Below are 22,181 nucleotides of genomic sequence, written 5' to 3'. Positions count from 1 at the left end.
TGTCTTATGATACAGTTATCAGGGTTTAAACTGTGCATTTATCTTTAATTTTTTCATATTCTATTTCTAATTGCTTAAATATACAGCCTTAACAATTGTTTTGCCTTTAATTTATTGGTGTTTTAGTTTTTAAAGGAAATGAGATGGAGAAAGTTATCAGGTCTTTAGTAGCCACCAAATGGTAAAAGTCAACTGGTAACCATTAGTTTCAACTTTGTAGACTTATAACTGGTAGGTTTTGGCCAAAGGTGGTTGTTTTAGATTTGAAGGCTTACCTCTATTTAAGTACAGACTTTATTAACAGAGGTAAAGTTGGAAGTGTGTTTTGGAGGAGTCCAGCTAGCACCTCAAACCAATATTACCTCTCTTTATCAAAATTGCATCTTAAAAAAAAAAAATCAGAATGTCTCAAAAAGAACTGTTAGAGCATTCAACCTGTTCCACACTGCCACATAATCCTGTTCCACTTGCCGTGCCCAAATTGCAGTGTCCACACAATTATCTTTGCCCCTAAAATTTGAAAAAATATGAAAAGATTTAAAAAAAATTATACTTGTTCAGTTCCCACTTGAGAAAACAGTGTGCAATCATAGCCTAATTTGTTTTTACCTCTTGCATATCTTTAATAATTAGGGTACATAGTTAATTAGGTTGGAGATATAAACTGGATGGGGGTGAGCATGAGTGTGTGAAACATTGTACAGCAGTAGAACACCTTGCTGAGGGTGTTTCTGCACTATGGAGACTGTAGCACCGTAGCTGTGTTGGCATAGCCTCATACTGTAGATGCCTACATGGACAGTTTTTTAGTCAAAGTAGGTTTACATAGCTGTCTACTCTGAAGATTATGCCAGCATAGCTCAGTGAGGTGTGGTTTTTCACACCCCTGACTCATGCAGATATGCTGATAAAACTTTCAAGTATAGACCTAGCCTCTGACATATCTTATGACTCTTCAGAGCAGGTCTCCCCTCCTCTACACTTCAATAAGTCTGTAGGAGGAGGAGTGGTGTTACATTAAACTGAAAACTTTGCATGCTTAAATCTGTAAAATGTTAAACTTCAAACACAAACATAAATAAGTCTGCATTTTCTGTGTCCCTCTATATGTGTATTCCTCCGTGTTCTATGCCTCTATTCTCTATGTCTGCCTCCTTCCTCCCTTGGTGTTCCTCATTCCATGACCAGGTAGCAATCTGTTCCTGAAGCACTGAGGGGGAGATTTTCAAAGTAGGTGCCCAGCTCCCATTTGATTTCAGTGAGAGTTGAGTTATTTACGAGCCCATTGTGACTTTGAAACTCTCCATGTGTAAAAACATCCCTCCAGCAACAAAAGTGCCTCCCATCCAGCTATATAGCCCCATGGTTGTTTTGTTGACCTCCCTGAAAAATATTCTAAAATTTGTGTTGTATTTCAAACTGACTCAAGGTATTTAAGCTGCATAAGCAATTTATATAAATTTAAACTGTTTATGTGGCTTGAAGGTCTTAGACATGATTAGATGTCAAGAGGACAATCTGTGGGGGCAGCAGTGAGGCTAATCCTGGGGCAAGAGCATACCACTGAAGAAGCAATGTTCAGAACAGTCCTGGTTCATGTCCTGTTTCCAAATGCTTTTGCTAATTTGAAAAATTGTCACTAAAATTACTTCAGTGTCTGATTTTTTCCCTCCCCTGCCCAATTTGTCTTGTCTTAGATCTTACTGAGATTTAATTCAAGCCATATTTTGAAGAAAATCAGTGCATAAATGCTAATATTATGAATATAAAGTGGTCAAGCTAGTTTTGAAGAGTGCACACTTTGTTTTCGTAGTCTTTTAAATAACGTGTAGTGCATTTCAAGTGCATGGCTATACATACTTCTATTTCACATTTTGAAAGGAGTGGAACATCCAACTCTGATTTACAACTGCAGAGCTCAATTTAATTTATCATACAATTAATTAGTTTCTTTCATCAATTGTGTCATTGAATTAGGCCCTTCAAAAAGAGCCTCAAAAATGAGGAATTAAACATAATAAAATAAAAAACTAGGCAATCAGATAAATTTGCAAGGCCATATATCCTAAGTCCTATATCCCTTTTTAACATAAACAGTTGTGTTAGAAATACACTAACTGCAACCAAGAAAAAAAAGTTGCAGAAATAATGGGGGAAACATTACTGCTGATGCTCAGTATGTAGCTTTCAAATGTTCACAACTTAAGTAAATCAAACCCACTTTTTTCTGGTCCAAGCAAAAGCAATGTCCTTGATGGAAAACTATGTCAATACCATGATTAAAGTTTCAAACTTCTTTCACGCTGGTTAGAATTTTTTAAAAGGAAAAGTGTTTATTTTTATCCCTTGCTGAACTCGAATGCTTGAAGTGGTTGTGCAAACATTAAGTCATTATACCTTTGATCAAAGACCACACATCAGGCCAAAATGTGACTTTCAGAAAGCAAGGAGTACGTGAAAATTGGATACAATAGCATTTGTGTTGTAGCCTGAACTATATAGTGGGTGGTACATAGTTCCTGCTATAGTATTTTTAGGCAACACCTACAATTATGCAGATATATAAATCTTAGATTAATGTTGTGATCTGTGATTGATTATTTTACAAACCTAGGTTGGGGTTCCATCTCTATGGAAATATAGTAAATGCATATGGGACTCTCCTTGACATGACTCACTGAGATTGAGACTTATACTTGCTATTACAGTGATTCTTAATCTATTTAGGCAACTATTCCAGTTTGCTAAACTAAGACCCTGCAACATTATTTGCATGAATGGGCTTCCATTGTGTGTCACTATGAGGGGAGAGTGTCATGGATACAATTTCAGGGTCAGGAATTTTGACTTCTGCTTCCACCATCTAGTGATATCCCATGAAATCTCCTTCCTACACCTTCTCTTAAAAGGATATTACCAGATTTAAAATTATAAATGAACAAATATCTTTGCTTATGCAACTACCACCACTGTGGATTATTAAAAATGAATTTTAAACTCTAGTTCACTTGTCACTATACTCCTTGTTTACTTTTTTCATTCTCTAGTTGGACAGTGAAAAGTTGATTGTCACTTACAATTTTGTATAGTTGGTTTCAGTTTTAGAGTTGCAATGCTGGAGTTAAAATAATTTTGTTGGACTCTAAAAAGATACAATGAAAACATTAGGCTTTATAAACTTTTTTTAAAAAGTTACAAATTTAATTTGATGTTTTTTAAATGATTGGAATGGCGACTGGGCCCTTACCTAAGCCTTAGTTCACAGCTGCCTGTGTCACATTCTGCTGTACAAAATCTAATATCTAATAGAATTGGCAATTTGCCAAATCCCAGAATGTGCCATTTCGTATACCAGGAATGCAAATAGTAAAAAGCATGGAAATAAGCAGTGAAATTATTCAGCATTCCATCTGTGCTACATTCATTAGCTCCTCCTCTCAAACTTACCTCCTTTCCACAATTTTCAGCTCATCTATCTCCACTCTCCTCCCGAACAACCCTGAGGTGTTGAATGATGAACTATTAAAAGACTTACCGGCTTATTTCCTTGTGGGTTTTTTAGTTTGCATTCCTAGAACATGCAGTATATCAACCTAATTCTAAAGCCATGTCAACAGTTAAGTCAACCCAGCTGTGTCACTCAGGGATGTGAAAAATCCATAACCTGAATGATGTAGTTAAGCTGACCTAACCCCTGGTGTAGACAGCACTAGGTATATGGAAGAATTCTTCTGTGGACCTTACTACTGCCTCTTTGGGAGGTGGATTAACTACATTGATGGGAGAACCCCTTCTATTGCTGTCGTAAGTGTCTACACTGAGGCACTAAAGCTGTGCAACTATAGCCTTCCAGATTTGCCACTGTAGTGTGTCAAGTGTAGACAAGCCCTAAATTAACAAAAATTCTTACCTATATTAGAAAGTGTGCACTTGTGTAATGATATCCATTTAAAATGTAAGATGGATGCATTTAAACAGTATTAAGCTAAATCAGTTTAGCTGCCTGCATGTTATGCGTTTGCACCAGTGTTGCTAGATTTATTTTAGTTCCTTCAGTGAACATTTACTAATAGAGATAAGGTGAAAGTCTCATGTGTGAGACTTTCCCAATGTTTTGTCTTTAACTACATCAGAGTAGATACACTGGTGCAGACCTCCTAAAATAATGATATTGCTGTGGGTTAAGTGTCAGTCTTATGCCAGTCCTATGCTTGTTCTGAGGGTTTGCACTGGTTCAAAAAATGCAGTATAGATAGAACCTAAATACAATTATCAGCACTGTTATGTTCATGTGGATAGCTGTAAGCATTGATCCGTATTAGCCGCCTTGCAATGCTCCAGTGTTTCCTATGCCTCTTCATATCTGTACTCTCATATTACTAGTGTACTCTCATCCACTCCACAACTTGTTCTTCCTGACCTCCATGTACCCACAAACACTATCATGCTGCTGTATATGCATGCCACATCCAGCTTTTAAGCATTATATATAGGATCACTGTGACATACTATCATTTTTTATAAATTAATTGTGTTGGGGTGAAGATGATGTGGTTGGGAGTTGGAACATGGGGCAGTAAGTGAGGTTTTTGTCTTGGAGTGGAGAAGGAGGACGGAGTAGAAGCGCAAAGTAGAAGCGTGCGCTCATAAGCTTCCTCTGATTCATCAGAATAGAATTTTGCCAGGAGGTTTGTCAGAGGGCATATCTGCTTTGATGAATCACAGGAGGATCATCAGAACAAAGTTGTTCTCTGGTCCAATTTTCTGAGGCAAGGTGGAGAGGGGAGGAGAAAGTTTATGGTCTGTCCTGTGCAGATCCATCAGACTGGGACTTCCTAATGGTGCACTGTAGGAAGTTTGTCAGAGAAAGAAGCTGTCTCCAGAGTAGAGCTGAATTTTTCTAATAGATCTTGAACTCTAGGCCTCAGGTCTCCTATTTTTCCCCTGATAGTTGTGAAGAGGGGGAATACTTGCAGCTGAAAGTGTGTCAGTAGTGGAGTTAACAGCTCTGCTCAAGAGGCAGCTTTTCCCTCTAGCAAACCTAATTGCTTCTGAGTTGTTAGGAAAAAAAATCTCGAAATCTGAAATTCTGCTAAGACATTTCACATTTAAAGTGTTCCTTTATGCTAAAGACAAGTTCAGGGCCTCATCATCCTTGCTTACTGATAAAGTCAGACAAAATTGATAATAGCTCATGCTTTATTTGCACCAACACCATCTTCTAATATATTGAACTTTCACAAGTCAAGAAAGCAAAAACGCTTCAGCTAAGTTATATTCCCTTTTCAAAGTTTGTAGTTCATATTAGTGGATGCTTTTGAAAATGCCATCCAGAGGTGCCTAAATGTTTTTGAAAAATTTGGCCTGTTTATTTTAAAATAAAATCACTAACTTAATTTATTGAAAGGCTAAATAACTTTTTATTGTTAATACTGAAAGCAATTTTGTTTTGAAATGATAAAGATTTTATGCCCCAAAGAGAAGCTTTTAATAAAAATATAATGTTAATAAGTGATGCTGCAAACACTTATGTACATGCTTAATTTAAAGCAGATCAGTAGTCCTGTTGAAGTCAGTTGGATGTATTCATATGAGTAAAGTTAGTACCTGCTTAAATGTTTGTAGGATCAGGTGTTGGTTTGCAATATTTTGGTTTTTGCCTGTAGAAATTCTGTAAAATTCAAATAAGATACTTAACAGTGACATAAAAAGAGCATTTGAAATTTAGTTTTATAATAGTATAAACTTTCAGATCAGTTTTACAAAGCTTCAACTTGATTTAAGTTAGTGATTATTTAAATTGCTTGATTTAAAAAAAAGAAGAGAAGGTGGAGCCATGTAAATCAGATTGTGTTGCCTCTGTAGGTTTTATGTTTGCAAGCATTTTCCCCCTCTCTGCTCCTGACAGTACTACACTAACCCAAAACATAATTTTTATTTAATATTTCCCTTTATTTCCCCTTTTTTCCCTTTTATTTTTGATTATTTTTGTGGGTCTAAATACATTGAAACAAAATAACTTTTCTATTAATAATGGAGTTTAGGGGAATGGAAGATGGGGTGGAAAGGGATGTGAAATAGGTCTGTTCTGTGCTTAAAAATTGGATTGACCAAGCTGTGTCACTCAGGTCTGTGAAAAATTTTGCACCCTGAACACTATAGTAAGCCAACCCTAACTTCCAGTGGCTACGAAGTCAGAGCTCTGCTCCCAACCATGCCTGTTTCCAACCCCTTTTCCCAATTTTTGGTGTTCAGAACTGGCCTGTAGCTGAAATGCTATAAGAATGTATTTGGAGTTTGTAGGGACTTCTTGTTTACCTAAAAGAACCCTATTTCAACCCCGTTCACCCTCAAAAAATGTTAACACAAGAAAAAAATGGAGTGCTTGAAAATATATTTTCATTTTTTCTAAAACTATATAGCTTATTTGCCCTCTGGAAAATTATTGTATGAAATTTGGAAATTAATTAAATTCAAATGTAAAAGGGATTTATAATGTAGTGTAAAATTGTAAATGCAGGTTTTACCTTCGTAGGGTGTATGTGAGCCCATATTCTGTTGGAATTTACCATTGTTTTTGAATGTTACTGTAAACATTGAATAATCATGATTTGGTTATCTGTTAGGAATATGCATAGTGAAATATAGATAAAAATCTGCTTGTGTGCATTTTCATTCTTTTTTTAGTGCAGTCATTTCCTTAGGTAGTGTGTGGTATAGGTGCTTAACAAATCTTCTCTCCCTTCCCCCTCAAGGGATAGATGTTGTGTAAATCAGTAGAGATTGAGTCTTCACCTGCATGAACATTAAAAAAAAAATCTACATTTATAGTACCCAAATATTAATTACATATTTTTCATTATGGGAAGATAAATTTATCCTAAGATAAATAGATGGGAAAGAGACTGCCCAGGAGTACAGAACACTAATCTCGTAACACTTAATTGGTAGCAGTGGTTAGACCGAAACATATCAGAGCTGATTGTGTAAATTTCCCCACAAACCTTTGTTTCATGTCTATAAACTTCTGCTCTGACCTCTCATTCTTCTAATAGGCTGCTATATTCAAAATGTGTAACATTTGTGATTTTTTTTTATATTGATGACTGTTTCATTTTAGGTAATTGTGACCTAAAACTAGATTTTGAATGCTGGATTTAAGAAGTGAATAGTTTTTTGCATTAACACATTAAGATACGTAACTGGTTTACTGTAAATTAGGGCTTGAAAAATCTACTCACCACTGGTAACTGTGAAGCATTTCCCAGCAAGTGAAGTGGCCTAACTTACTGTTTTTGCAGAATTTGACCCATTTTTTAAAAACTGAATAATTTCAGTGTAGTTTCAGGAATTACATTTGCCCCAGAAATATCTGCCAATATTTTGGATTGAAAATAACTTTTTCCTATTTTAAAATGTGTTTTTCCCCTCCTGTTGCAATGTAAAAGGCCCAAACTGGAAACTCTAATTTACTCCAGGATCCTGCAAACACTTAAGCATGTGTGTAATTTAATTACATGAGATTAGTTCCACTGTAGTCAATGGGATTTCTTAAACAAGTAAACTTACATGTGTAATTGTTTGTAGGTTAGGAGCTTTACCTGGCTATACAGGAGAACAGTGAAGCTGACTTGGAGATAATAGTGGGTAATCAGCAGAACATGAACTCGCAGTGGCTGTGTTCAGAAGACCTAGTGCAATCCTTGGATGCATAAAAAAGGGAATATTGAGTAGAAATAGAGAGGTTATTTTACCTGTGTACTTTGCATTGGTGTAACTGCTGCTGGAATAATATGTCCAGCACTGATGCCCACGATTCAAGGAGGATATTGGAAAAATTGGAGAGGGTTCAGAGAAGAGCCATGACTGAAGGATTAGAAAACCTGCATTACAGTGACAGACGCAAGGCTTAATCTATGTAGTTTAACAAAGAGAAAGTTGAGGGGTGACTTGATTCCAGTCTGCAAATACTTACATGGGGAATAAATATTTAATAATGAGCTCTTCAGTCTAGCAGAGAAAGGTATGACATAATTAATGGTTAGAAATTAAAGCTAGGCAAATCCAGACTGGAAAGAAGGCTTAATTTTTTTAACATTCAAAGTAATTAATCATGAGAACAATTTACCAAGTGTCATGGTGGATTTTCCATCATTGGCAATTTTAAAATCTATATTGAATGTTTTTCTAAAAGATATGCTCTAGGAATTATTTTGGGGAAATTCTGTTATGCAGGTAGGTCAGACTAGATAATCATAATGGTCCCTTCTGGCCTTGGAGTCTACTTACAAGGTGTTGTCAAAAGCAGAAAATAAACTGAAAAGATAGAGGGCCAGGTATATCAGTGTAAGTCCATTGACTTCAGTGGAGCTATGCAAACTTGTACCAGGTGATGATTTAGCCCAGAGAATTTTGTTTCCTGTAATTCCTTTCACTTTCTTTTTTTTCAAGTATTACTGTTTTTGTGAAGAAAAGTGAGCTTTTTTTTAAAATGATGTCCCATTTAGCCCTTTCATATTTTAAAAGTTTCTAGCTCACATGGTTCTGAAAACTGAGCAAATTTAAACTGATGTAATTTTGTCTGCATGAGCTTGCAAAGGTAGCATCCATGCTTCTTTTGCTACTTATAGCTTGCCCAATGACAAGATGCTGGTCAACTTCACCAAAACTATCAGGAATCCTCTGAGCAGTAGTGAAACTGACAAGAATCATGAAGTTGTGACCTCTGGACATCACTTGTGGCCCACTTCTTTTGTCTTTTATATCAGTCAGATATCTCATACAATTTTTCAAGCCCTTTTGTAATCGGAATGCCAGTGATGGGTGTGCGTGCATTTGGTTCCATATAATTAGATTTCTTTGACGATTGGAATGTTGTTACAGAAAATATATATGTATTGTAATGGCAGTCTATTAGGTGCTGGAGACACCTAGCATTCCATTTACCATGCTGTCCAATGTGTGCAGTCCCAACACTGCTGCTATAATCCTAGCATAACTTCTCTACTCCACCAGTCCGGAACAGTGGGTCTTAGTATTTTCCCAATTTAAGTACAAAACTATTGTTAGCAGTGCAGAAAATTCCGTAATCTGAATTTCATGGTCTTTGTGGCACAATAGCTGAAAGCAGCGGGGAGAAATCTGTTACTATATGGTTATTTAGACTTACGAATGTATCTGGTGATACACTTAGACCCATAGTTACTGTTTTCTTAAACACTTTTACCATGGCATTTAAGACAGCAGGTTGCTTTATTTGAACATGTTGCTACTATATAATACTTAATTATGTTGCAAATCCTAGTGTGTTCAAATAATGACTTAATCTCAAACTGGGTGCCTAAAAATATTTTATATTAAGATACTCAAAATATGCTTTGTGAGGATTTTTATGACTGAAATTATATTAAATTGTGATGTTTAAGATGTCATTCAGACTATAAATTTAATAATCACTGACTTATGTTTTCTCGTTAATATTGCTATTTACATTACTTCACTTTATTTAAATAGTTAAAGTCCCTCGTAATTTTCGCTTGTTGGAAGAACTTGAAGAAGGTCAAAAAGGAGTAGGCGATGGTACAGTAAGCTGGGGCCTTGAAGATGATGAAGATATGACACTTACAAGGTGGACAGGCATGATTATTGGACCACCAAGGGTCAGTACAGTAGGTTAAAACTTCTGTTTTTTGTTTGTGGGTGGTACAAAATCCTATATTAAGATTACATTTTAGAGAAGCAATTCACTTAATGTTTAAAATGAAAAAAACATAGTTGCAACAATAGTTTAATTTACAACTGTTCTGTCATAATCTGTCTTCAATTTATAACTAATCATAGCCTGATGAAGTAACTTGAGTTAAATATGAGAAGCTACATTCTAGTACACTCATATGTGCCAGCAAGCTTATATTCAGTGTTGGGGAATTATCCACATAAAATTCTGATTTCCTTAAAATCTGTAGAAAGGCTAGAAGGAATTGCACAGGAACATTTGGTGTAGGCACATATTTAGGTCTTCAGCAAAGCAATAGCCTGTGTGTATCCACATCTCTTCAGTTATTTTTATGTCTGTTGAGTAACCTGTGTGAAGGGGTTGTGCTTTGTGGCTATTGCTGCCTGGAATAGAGGCACAAGTTAAAGCTGTATATTAATGATGGAAATGCAGCTATGCCCTAAGATAGCAAAATAATTCTATACAGGAACTGTTGTTGGAGTATTCAACCACTTTTTTGCTACATGGGAGGTGATGTTTATCATATGCTCCTTGTAGATTTAGTTCTGCAGTAAAACAAGATAATTAAAAATTGACCAGATACCTATAGTATGAGAAATTTACAGAATTTGAGAAAGGATAAGTAGTATTTTTCACTATCACATAATTCACTGCAGTGTGTGAACATAGCTCATGTATAAAATCCAGCCAAAGTCTATTTCAAAGACCAGACAATTAATAGTGACCTCTGAGACAAACTAGCATTAACAAAAGTTTAAGTTCCAGCTGAACTCTGAATTTCTTTAGAATAGATTTAACGAAACACCCTGCAGAAGAACTAGTAATCCTAAATTACTTATTTCTTTTTACACGAGCATTACCAAAAGTGAATGGGCAGATCTTGGAATGGGGTATTTTTTGTGCTAAGGAAATCTGCTGAAAAGCAACTTCGATGATAAGAGTACAAAACATACTTCTACGTAAATAGAGACTTGGGCTGATGCTCAAAGCGGTATTGTGCTACTAGGTTACTTTTACTGCTAGTGTTGAGTGATCATGATAGCAGTGCTATAGTTTATTGTGCAGTAAGTCCCTCCCTGCCGTAAGTCTTATTGGAAGAAGAAAACTAAGGCTCATATTGATAGTTGGGGGGGGGGGTATAATGATGGCACTGTCCAAGCTCCATCAACAATCCAAACTCAGCCTACTTGGGAAACTGGAATCAGTTGTCACTTGCAGTAGATTGTGCAGAGGTGTCGAATATCATCACATGTGTTCTGCTGGGCTCCTGAGGTTTGGATATACCAAGGTTAAGTTCCCTCTAAGTTGCGCAGCTGCCTATTAAGCCCCTATTAAGACCTGCTGCGGCAGGAAGAGGCACCCCTCGCCGCTAGCCCCAAGCTGCTGCAGCACGAGAGGGGGCTGGGGAGAGTCCTCTCTCCCACTGCAGCCCTGGGGTAGCCTGCACCCCAAACCTCTCATGCTTGGCCCCACCACAGAGCCTGCACCCACCTGCACCTCCATCCTCTGCCCCAGCCCTGAGCCCCCTCTCGCACCCCGAACCTCTCAGCCCCGCCCCCACCACATAGATTTTATGTGCACCTATATGAAGGTGATGTGTCACACATCCCCATATTGGTGCATATAAAATACATTCTGCACATGGACGTAAAAAATTAGAGGGAGTACTGTGGCGAGAGGGATAGCTCAGTGGTTTGAGCATTGGCCTGCTAAACCCAGGGTTGAGAGTTCAGTCCTTGAGGGGGCCATTTAGGGATCTGGGGCAAAAATTGGAGATTGGTCCTTCTTTGAGCAGGGGGTTGGACTAGATGACCTCCTGAGGTCCCTTCCAACCCTGATATTCTATGATTCTAAGGGCAGATAATGTATAGGCACAGTAGTTACATGCCTTGGACACTGATTTCCAGAGTTGTGATGTCAGAATCAAAGCTTTTATTTAAAACCCTCCACGCCCCAATCTCATGGTTCTAGAGAAAAGCATTTAAAATGTAACCTGTTAACTGATACAGTAGTATTTGCCTGGATCTGCAGACAGCCTACAGCTGTGGGAGAAGCAACAGCCACCAGGAGAGTGCTTCCTGGATCCCTGCTCAGTATCAGAGCAGTCTAGACACTCGTTACCCTGAGGAAGTGGGCTGGCCTGGTCATGGCAGGGGCTCAGATGCCCCACTCAGCTCTGCAGGATTGGCTTCCCTTGGTGGGACTCAGTAGTCCCTGCTCTTACATGCTTTGGTCAGTAGTGAAATTGTTTACCATATAGACATTTAAATTATCATCACTGGGAATCTGATTTAACACCCCTAAAAAAACAAATGGTGGTGTTAATACCTTGAGCTATACTTTTGAGTTGTCGTGTGTGGAATTAGGTAGATGTCACTGTGTGGCTTGTGCTTGGTTTACATTTTGAAGGTTTTCTTCAGTACCATAAGGGCTAGCAATACTTTTTCTTTAAATAAAGTGAGATTCTGGAGAACAAGATGACTGCTTTGTGGGAGAGAGGTACCAAGTCACCAACCTAGTGTTATGTGCTTCAATTTGAGCCATAGGGTAGACAACCAGCAAACTTTTTGATGTTGCTGGTTAGAGTGCAGGAGAGACCATGTGGGCTGGGATGCAAGTTCAAATTCTGCTTAGTTTAAAACTATGCTTTTTGTCTATCAGTATATTTATTATTTAGATAGGGCGCATGGGCAAAGAGGTGGACCAAATGAGCTCAGAGGGGTGGAAATGGTAGAACTCTAGTAGAAGTGAGAATTGGGAGGGTGGGGTCAGTCCCCTAAGCTAGGAGTTGGAGAAATGTTAAGGGGCTCAGGGTGAGGGTGAGCAACTGGGAGCAAAAGGAATGTTGGGGGAGGAAGATTATCAAATTTCATTGCCCTGTGCCCACATGAACTGGGGAATACTGGGAACCAGCTTTTTAATGCTTTGATTCCAGTGATGAAGTTAATACCATGGCCCAAAAAAATGAACTATTGATAACTTGGGTCACAAGTGAACAGGCAGTTAGTATTACCCTATTCCATATTAAAAACTTTTGGATGATTGGCAGTCTCTATTAAATAGAGACAGTAGTAGCAAGGTTATTGCAGCTCATGATTGAGGTGGTTATCAAAATTGTACCAGTTTCCCCAACAGTATTTTTCTGTACTGTCTGGCCCATGCCATTGCTGTTAGTGCCATACTCTTCAATAGAGTGCTTTTCAAAAAATATTTAGAATATACAGAACATCCTTAGAGATGTTTAAATCTATCTATTTCCCAATTGTGTGAAACTAATACAAGCAGTCTTATGTTCCATCCAGTGGAAACTGGGGATCGAAGTGGTGCTGTGCCTTCCTGTGCTCTCCAGTGCAGAGGGACACAAACATGCACACGTAGCAGCCATATGTGACTGTGGAAAGCGGCTACACATAATCATTCTTTACCTGACACCAAGCTAGCTGCATCATATTAGCACAAACAACTCCATAGGCATTTTCAGGGGGTACAGACAACTGGAGGTGATCGAATCAGAGAAGAGCTACAGTAGGCAATGTGTAGCTTCTGACAGAAAACAGAGGAAATTGCTAATGTTACTCAGAGCATTAAGAGCTTTTCTGCTTTAAAGATGAAGGTATCATATAGCTGCAGAGTAAGGAAACAATGGCAGCATGACCCCTGAACAAAAGGTTGTTGACCGGTAAATACGAACATGGAGGGGTAGTCATTTCACAAGGAAGTCCTGAGATCATTCAGAGCTGGGATTGATATTCCATGCATGTCCAGTGGTTCTATGCAATTATAAATAAGCTGTGTCCCATCTATACTGCTGCTGATACCAGTTCCCAATCGGATGATGGATTGATCTGTTTGTCTTTTTAAACAACTAGTTTTATATTCTGTTCTGTGTGTCTTTTTTCACCACAAGAGCAACTGATTAAACCTAAATCTTTAGCAGTCACACGCTTCATTTCATTCAGCCCTCAGATTTCCAGAGCATCCTTGTTTTCTCTATAAATAATACAGGATTGTGTTAAATTTTAGGAATTGTAGCCACAAGCCAAAACTACCAATCAATTTCTGTGGTGCTGAATCTGTTTAGAACTCCCTCTTTCAGGGAAGAATATTGGAAAACATAGTGACTGTACAGCTTCAAGTTTCTCTCATCTTAATGGAATTTTCAGACTGTCTACATATCAAGACTACCCTGATTAATGCAGTTGGCAATCTCCTCCTGGCACTGAATAAAAAAATTGTTCCTGATGACACTCAATCTTTTAGCAGTCTTTCATGCTATTAACTTTCAGGTGCTGGTGATAAAGCTGTGGTCCCTAAGAAAGGATCTGGATGCCCCTTGATGACTGTACCCATTCCTAGAAGGGAGGAATTAGAGGGTGGTTATGGACACTGTCCTGTATTCAGAGTGCCCAGAATTTTTTCCCACTGTTTCTTTCTGTCCCTTTTGCTGCTCTGTGTATATAGAGCCCTCTCAGGGGAGATAATCTGATGATATGGATTGTGGTGTCGATGCTATGACCCTTACTGTGTCTAGTAGCCTCATTGTGGACAGTTGCTTGGTCACTGGACTAATTAGCTGAAATTTTTACTTGGAGAGAGTGACAGCTAGCTGTGACATACAAGGTTAAGGGTGGTTGTTTGTGGGTAGGGGAAAGTTTTGAGGAGCATGTTGCCATTTTGGGTTCCCGTTATTCATGTGTATAGTATATGCACTGGTGAGAAACATATGGAACTTGAGTCGACCCTGACTTGCTTTCTCAGGATGGAGGCCTGTATGTCAGTGGCCTTGAGTGGCCATTGCTATCGACAGCTGTAGATTTTTCAGAAAATTTAGTTATTGTAGAACTGACCACAGTCCTCCGTGCTTTGATCATGTCCATGCTAGACTGCTGTAATAACCTTCAAATAGGGCTTCTCAACATTGTTAGACTCTACAACAGTTTTTCTTTGAGTGCTTGCACGTTTTCATTCCTTTATAGGTGTGTGCACGTCTCATGCACAGTTGTTAGAGAAATTTTTCCCTCGTTGGTACCCATCACGATGGCTCAAGCACCCTCTGTCATGTACCATTGCTCTACCTGGAGTCCAGACTCTTGGACCCTGCAAGATGGGAAGGTCCCAGAGTTCAGGCTCCATGCCCGAATGCCTACATCACAATTAAATAGCCCCTTAGCCTGAGCCCTGTGAGCCCAAGTCAGCTGGCATGGGCCAGATACGGGTTTTTCATTGCAAGGTAGATATACCCTGAGAGACATTTGAGGGAGAGTCTCTCACTGGAGCACTGTTGAGTTAAGGAGGAATTGCCACTTCCAGAGCCTGCACCAGGTCCATCAAAGGCATCCCCCAAAAGATCTCTGGTGCAGAACTATCTGTCATTGCTGCTCCCAACCACCCCAGAGGTATATGCAGCTGCAGGAGATCTGCTTCGCCTCCCTGTAGCAGTATCCCCAGAAATGCAAGAAAGTTTACAGTTGGTACCTATGCCTGCCGCGCCAACCTCTCCATGTCAGGAGCTCATGGTACCGTTACCTCCCATGCTTCTGGAAAGGCCAGTGCAGTCAAAGGGCAATGATATCCCCGGAATCACAATCCCCTGGCTCAGGTTGCCTATCCCCAGTCCCAAATTGTTCTGCTCCTGCCATGATGTTGAACATTGTGACATACCAGGGTACACTCCAGTCTAATGAGCAGCTGTGTCACCCCTGCCCTGCAATGTTAGGTGCCTTACAGTGCCTTGTAAGTAGCACCCACCTGGGCTACTCAGAAGCAGTCTTCCAGCATGCAAGCCAGACCCTGAGTGTCTTTGTGTAACTGCAGCCTGCCAGCCAGCTTGGTTTACACTTTGGCTCTCCCCAGCCTTGATTATGCTGTAGGGTGACCCCAACACACCCTCAGTCTTAGATTTCCCCCCAAAAATGTATGTCCTGTACTGCCCAGCCCTCTCCTGGACAGCACAAGTTATATTAAGTGTGTTATTCCTTTGAGAAGAATATGCACACAGCTTGTCACCACCCCAAATGAAGTTGCCCAGACACCTCAATTTAAAATACAATGGATCAGATAAAATAAGTTTAACTACAAAGAGCAGATTTTAAGTTAATATAGGTAATGAAGCTTAAGAGTCAGAAATGGTTGCAAGAAAAGTTAAGATAAAACATTATTGGTGCCTAATTTAACAAACTATGTTAAATTCAAAGCACACAGTTTTCCCGCCACATGCTTTCAGCAGCCTTACAGACCAAACTTCTTAGGTCATAGAATCACAGTAGTGTAGGTCTGGAAGGGACGTCAATAGATCATCTAGTGCAGTCCCCGGCACTCAAGGCAGGACTAAGTAATAACTAGACCATTTCTGACAGATGTCAGCGCCTCTCCCTCCCCTCTACCCCTGAGTCCAATGAACGCTTCCTTTGTTGCTTCAGGTGCAGTGAATGCGATGGGCAGGGAGAGAGAGGAGTGCCCTGGGTTGTTTGTCCCTCCTTTTTATAGTTTGTTGCTCACTTGAAAAACATTTCCAGCTGGGCACCAGGAGACAATGTCTACTACTGGCTTTTTCCTCACCTGTTATGAGCTCTCTTTGTTTCCCTTCCTGCTTGATGACTCTGTTTACTGCTTAAATGCAAACGAAGCAGAGCACGCATTCCTTTGTTTAGGAGAGACCTGTTTACCAGTCTCAGTTTGGGTAGGGCTGTGGGGTTTGGAACATGTGTTAATAACATTGTGGCAGGCTTCGTACCTCGTCAACCCCTTAAGTCAAGTTGCCTCTCTATACCTACATCCGTTTTCTAACTCCCTTCCCCCGGTAGTCAGCAGTGTGGCCCAATGGCAGGATCTGTCTACTGCCTTTTCCTGAGTGGGGTAATGCAACCTAGCAGCCAGAGTCCATTCAATATGCCTCTAGGGCAGTGCAGCCCAATGGCCAGAGTCCACCTAATTCCCCCTCCCCTAGTGGGATAGCGCAGCCTATTGGCTAGAGTCAATACTGCCACCTTTGGAGGCAAAACGGGGCCTAATGGCTAGCGCTTGGGGACCGTCACAAGGGGGTGGTAGCCCCTGGTAGGGGGGGTCTGGGACCACCTGACTCCACCAGGACCTGGCCCAAGGCCCTGCCAGCAATGGAGCGATCTGTCACAGGGTCAGCGGGAAATCCTTCTGAAACAAGCTGACCTCATAAGGGTGTGAGGTACCACTCCCTTACCCTCCCTGGGTCACTTCCTACCAGCCCTCCTGCAGCAGTGGTCCATATGGTATTGGGGTTTCCACGCTCCTCAGCACCAGACACTCCCTGGGTTGCAATAGCAGTAGGCCTCTGGTCCAGGTTTCTGGCTCTTCAGCTCTCATAGGTAAGGGCTGTAAGAGCTCCTGGGTTGGAGCCCTTTCCAAGTGTCCTTCCTCCTTCACAGTCAGCCCTGACTGAACAGTTCTGCAGTTTTTTATACCTGACTTCCAGGTGGAGCATGCACAGCAGAGCCTCAGGGGTGGGGCTTCCTCTGCTAGGAGGGAAGGATTAACCCCCTCCGTACCAGTGCAGGACTGATCTGCCCCATCACAAACATCATACAGGGTTATCTTATAATTTCACATACAATGTGGCTACACATGTTACCAGGACAATAATAACAAGCAAGTTATGAATCTTCAAATGACACCTCACAATGCTTTGTGTGCTTTGTACAAAGTTTATTACAATAGTGTGTAGGGTGTGACTACATGGCTCTCACAGACATTTCAGATTCTTCCCCTTTGAACTCAGAAGTGCATTTATCTGTGTCCCATCCAAGATAGCAGGTATGTCCTCCAGCAGAGACTTGGGGACCAAGGGTCATGCAACAGTCATAGCAGTAGCCTCTGTATCCTAAGGGGCAATTGTCTAGTTAAAGTTGGGTCTGAAGCCAATATCAGTGGTCGTTCTGGACACCATGGGGCGTCCCTTCTCCTGATAGGCCCTCCTTACAGCCATCTTGTTCTTTGTCATTAAGACTGCTCTGGGGGCATCATTCTCTGGTATTCTGTACCAAAATCTGTACCAAGATCTGCAGCCAGAAGTCACTCAACTAGGTTCCCCATCACAAGTCATGGAGCAGCTACCACCTCAGAATCCTGTGGTGTACGCTTCATCGTCACCAGTTGAGGCTGTTGTGGCAGCAAGTGATTCACCACTGCCAGAGGGCCTCAGGGCTCATCAAGATCTATTGAGAAGAGTGGTCTCTGTTCTTGACATTCAGGCAGAGGAGTTGTGTCCATGAGTTGGTGGACATTCAGGTATCGGTAGCCTCTGCCAGGCTGCTCTGCTGATTAACAAAGCCATTATGGAGCCAGGTCAAGGGGCTATGGCAGACACTATCTTCCTTATCTCCTATAGCAAAGTGAGCTGAAAGGAGGTACTATGTCCCCTCTAAGGGATCTAGAGTATTTGTACCCTGGTCCAGCTTCCTTGAAGGACACTTACTTCCATGTTGCAGTATGGCACAACCATTGGATGTTTCTCAGATTTGTGGCAAAGGGGGTCCATTATCAGTTCAGTGGTCTCATTTGATCTGTCTTTCTTTGGATGTTCATAAAATGTATGGCAATTGCAGCAGCAAATATATGAAAATCAGGAGTCCATATGTTCCCTTAGGTGGACAACTGGTTGATCAGAGGTCAGTACGAGGCTCAGGTGTTATCTAGTGTATCTACAGTCCTATCCACATTCAATGCACTGGGGCTCCTAGTAAATTGAGACAAATCAATTCTAAAACCTGTACAGAGGAAAGAATTTATTGGAGCTCTTAGACTCCGCAAAGGCCATGTTCTTGCTGCCATAATCCTGGCAGTATGGGGCTTGGTGCTGCAGCTGAAAGCTTTCACCACAGCGTACAGCTGCCTCAACCTTGTGGGTTACATGGCAGTGTGTACATATGTGGTTCAACATGCCAAGCTGCAGGCATGGCAAGCGTTAGTACATGCCCCAAGTCGTCGTCATTTGGACAATGTGGTTTGAGTGCCAATGTCATTTTTGTCATTTTTTGGATTGGTAGATAGACCTCTGAAAATCTGAGGGTGCAGGCTTTTATCCCACAGCTACCAAACTTCACTTTAATCAGACACCATCAGCCCTGGGTTTGGGGACCCATATGGATCCCTGCAGCATCAGGGTCTCTGGTTGCCTCAGGATCTAATGACTCATATAAATGTCTGGGAGGTAAGAGCTGTACAACTAGCCTGTTAAGCTTTCCTCCTGATACAGCAGGAAAGAACTTGTTAATTCTAACAGACAGCTCTGCGTCAATGTCTTACATAAACAGAGAGTTGCATAAATTATACTCCTCCCTATACCAGGAGGCAGATTGTCTCTGGGATTCTTGCATAACCAATTTAATTCATCTTGGGGCTGCTTACCTTCGAGGGAAGCAGAACATGTTGGCAGATCAACTGAGCAGGACCGTCTCCGATCACCACAAGCAGTTTTCATGCCCAGACATCATCAGATCCATCTTCTAGCTCTGGAGGATTCCCCAGGTGGACCTGTTTGCAACAGAGTCAAACAGAAAATGCCATCGTTTTTGTTTCTGGGAAGTTGTCAGCCCAGGCTCATTAACAGATGCTTTTCTGCTACCCTGGAAGGACCTCCTACTGTATGACTTCCCTATGATTCCCTTGCTGCCCAGGGTCTTGTTCAAAGTCAAACAAGACCATGCTCATCTCATCTTTATGCACTGGCTTGCCCTTTTCAACACTGTTATTTGCCCCTGCTGACCTTGTCAGTCAAGCCTCCGTTGTCCTGCTGGATCCAAACTTGCTTTCTCAGGATCACGGCCAGATGCTCCATCCCAACCTATGAGACTTCCACCTGATTGTGTGGATGGTTAGTGATTAACGCCTTTGGAGAGATCCTGTTCTAAGGATGTCCTGGAAGTGCTTCTGAATTGTAGAAAACCCTCAAATAGGGGCACTTATGTGCATAAATGGAAGTGCTTTTCCATTTGGTCCCAGAAGAAAGGCATATCCCCAAAGCATGTACCTCTGAGCCTTGTACTTAACTCTCTTCTGTACCTAAAACATCAAAGTTTGGCAGTTAGCTGCCAGATGTCCTCTTACAGAGCTATATAAGCCTTCCAGACCTCGGTGGATAGTAGATTCCTTTTCTCCAACCCCATCACTACCAGTTTCATAAAGAGCTTGATCAGATTGTACCCACATGTGCAAGATCCTATACCTCCATGGGATCTGAACTGGTCCTAGCAAAGTTAATGGGACCACCTTTTGAACCCCTTGCAACTTGCTCTTTGCTCCAGCTCTCTATAGAGGTAGCATTTTTAGTTGCCACCTCAGCAGAAGGATGGGCAAGTTGAGAGCCCGAGTGTCAGAGCCTCCTGTCATTAGGATAAAATTTATCTGTGCCCTCACCCAAAATTTCTCAAAGGTAGTCTAATTTTTCATGTTAACCAGGAAATCTGTTTGTCAGCATTCTTCTTGAAAACCCATGTGCATAGAGGTGAGAGGAGACTACATTGGATGTGAGAAGGGCTTTAGCTTTCTACCTTGAGTGTACTAAGTCCTGTAGATCTTCCACACAGTTGTTTGTTGCAGTTGTGGACAGGGCTAAGGGCCAACCAGTTTCCACTCAGAGAATCTCATCTTCGATCTCCTTGTGCTTTTGTTTATGCTACCAGTTGGCTAATATAGCCCCACCAGTTAGAGTATTGGTGCATTCTATTGGAGCACAGGCAACTTCAGTGGCTTTCTTGGCACAAGTGCTGATCACAGTCATTTGTAAAGCAATGTCCTGGTCATCAGTTCATACCTCTTTCTTTTCATTATGACATTTCCTGTCAGTCCAGGGCCAATGCTAATTTCAGGCACGTTGTCCCATAATCACTGTTCAGGTAGATTCCTAGCCCACCTCTGTGTTTGTCTGCTTGTGAGTCACCTGCAGTGGAATGGACATGTACAAGCACTCAAATTTAAAAACTGTTACCTATCTTTCTGTAACTGATGTTCTCAAAGATGTGTTGCACATAGAATCATAGAATATCAGGGTTGGAAGGGACCTCAGGAGGTCATCTAGTCCAACCCCCTGTTCAAAGCAGGACCAATCCCCAACTAAATCATCCCAGCCAGGGCTTTGTCAAGCCTGACCTTTAAAACCTCAAAGGAAGGAGATTCCACCACCTCCCTAGGTTACGCATTCCAGTGTTTCACCACCCTCCTAGAGAGAGTTTTTCCTAATATCCAATCTAAACCTCCCCCACTGCAACTTGAGACCATTACTCCTCGTTCTGTCATCTGCTACCACTGAGAACAGTCTAGAGCCATCCTCTTTGGAACCCCCTTTCAGGTAGTTGAAAGCAGCTATCAAATCCCCCCTCATTCTTCTGTTCCGCAGACTAAACAATCCCAGTTCCCTCAGCCTCTCCTCAGAAGTCATGTGTTCCAGTCCCCTAATCATTTTTGTTGCCCTCTGCTGGACGTTTTCCAATTTTTCCACATTCTTCGTATAGTGTGGGGCCCAAAACTGGACACAGTACTCTAGATGAGGCCTCACTACAGTACTCCAGATGAGGCCTCACATCCCTCGATCTGCTGGCAGTGCCCCTACTTATACATCCCAAAATGCCATTGGCCTTCTTGGCAACAAGGGCACACTGTTGACTCATATCCAGCTTCTCGTTCACTGTAACCCCTAGGTCCTTTTCTGCAGAACTGCTGCCTAGCCATTCGGTCCCTAGTCTGTAGCAGTGCATGGGATTGTTCCTTCCTAAGTGCAGGACTCTGCACTTGTCCTTTTTGAACCTCATTAGACAAATCCTCTAATTTGTCTAGGGCCCTCTGTATCCTCTACCTACCCTCCAGCGTATCTACCTCTCCTCTCAGTTTAGTGTCATCTGCAAACTTGCTGAGGGTGCAATCCACACCATCCTCCAGATCATTAATGAAGATATTGACCAAAACTGGCCCAAGGACTGACCCTTGGGGCACTCCACTTGATACCGGCTGCCAACTAGGCATGGAGCCATTGATCACTACCTATTGAGCCCGACAATCTAGCCAACTTTCTATCCACCTTATAGGCCATTTATCCAGCCCATACTTCTTTAATTTGCTGGCAGAAATAGTGTGGGAGACAGTGTCAAAGGCTTTGCTAAAGTCAAGGAACAACCCGTCCACTGCTTTCCCCTTATCCACAGAGCCAGTTATCTCATCATAGAAGACAGTTAGATTAGTCAGACATGACTTGCCCTTGGTGAATCCATGCTGACTGTTCCTGATCACTTTCCTCTCCTCTAAGTGCTTCAGAATTGATTCCTTGAGGACCTGCTCCATGATTTTTCCAGGGACTGAGGTGAGGCTGACTGGCCTGTAGTTCCCAGGATCATCCTCTTTCCCTTTTTTTAAAGATGGGCACTACATTAGCCTTTTTCCAGTTGTCCGGGACCTCCCGCGATCGTCATGAGTTTTTAAAGAT

At 41.3% G+C, this 22,181-nt stretch overlaps 1 protein-coding gene across 3 annotated transcripts in view; it reads left to right on the top strand.

Moving 5' to 3' along the window:
* UBE2V2 (ubiquitin conjugating enzyme E2 V2) overlaps positions 1–22,181 on the top strand; it is a 46,822-nt gene that overhangs the window by 3,289 nt on the left and 21,352 nt on the right. For 2 of the 3 annotated variants that reach the window (XM_073331238.2, XM_073331240.1), the window contains exon 2: positions 9,514–9,668. In XM_073331238.2, the coding sequence (XP_073187339.1) occupies positions 9,514–9,668 (155 nt within the window). The remainder of the gene's footprint in view (positions 1–9,513; positions 9,669–22,181) is intronic. The other variant, XM_073331239.2, reaches the window with a different exon arrangement.

This window comes from Lepidochelys kempii, chromosome 2 (assembly GCF_965140285.1).
Source record: "Lepidochelys kempii isolate rLepKem1 chromosome 2, rLepKem1.hap1, whole genome shotgun sequence".
In the NCBI taxonomy this organism is placed as follows: domain Eukaryota; kingdom Metazoa; phylum Chordata; order Testudines; family Cheloniidae; genus Lepidochelys; species Lepidochelys kempii.
The sequence above is the reverse complement of the archived record's forward strand: the minus strand, read 5'-3'. Positions and strand labels throughout refer to the sequence as shown.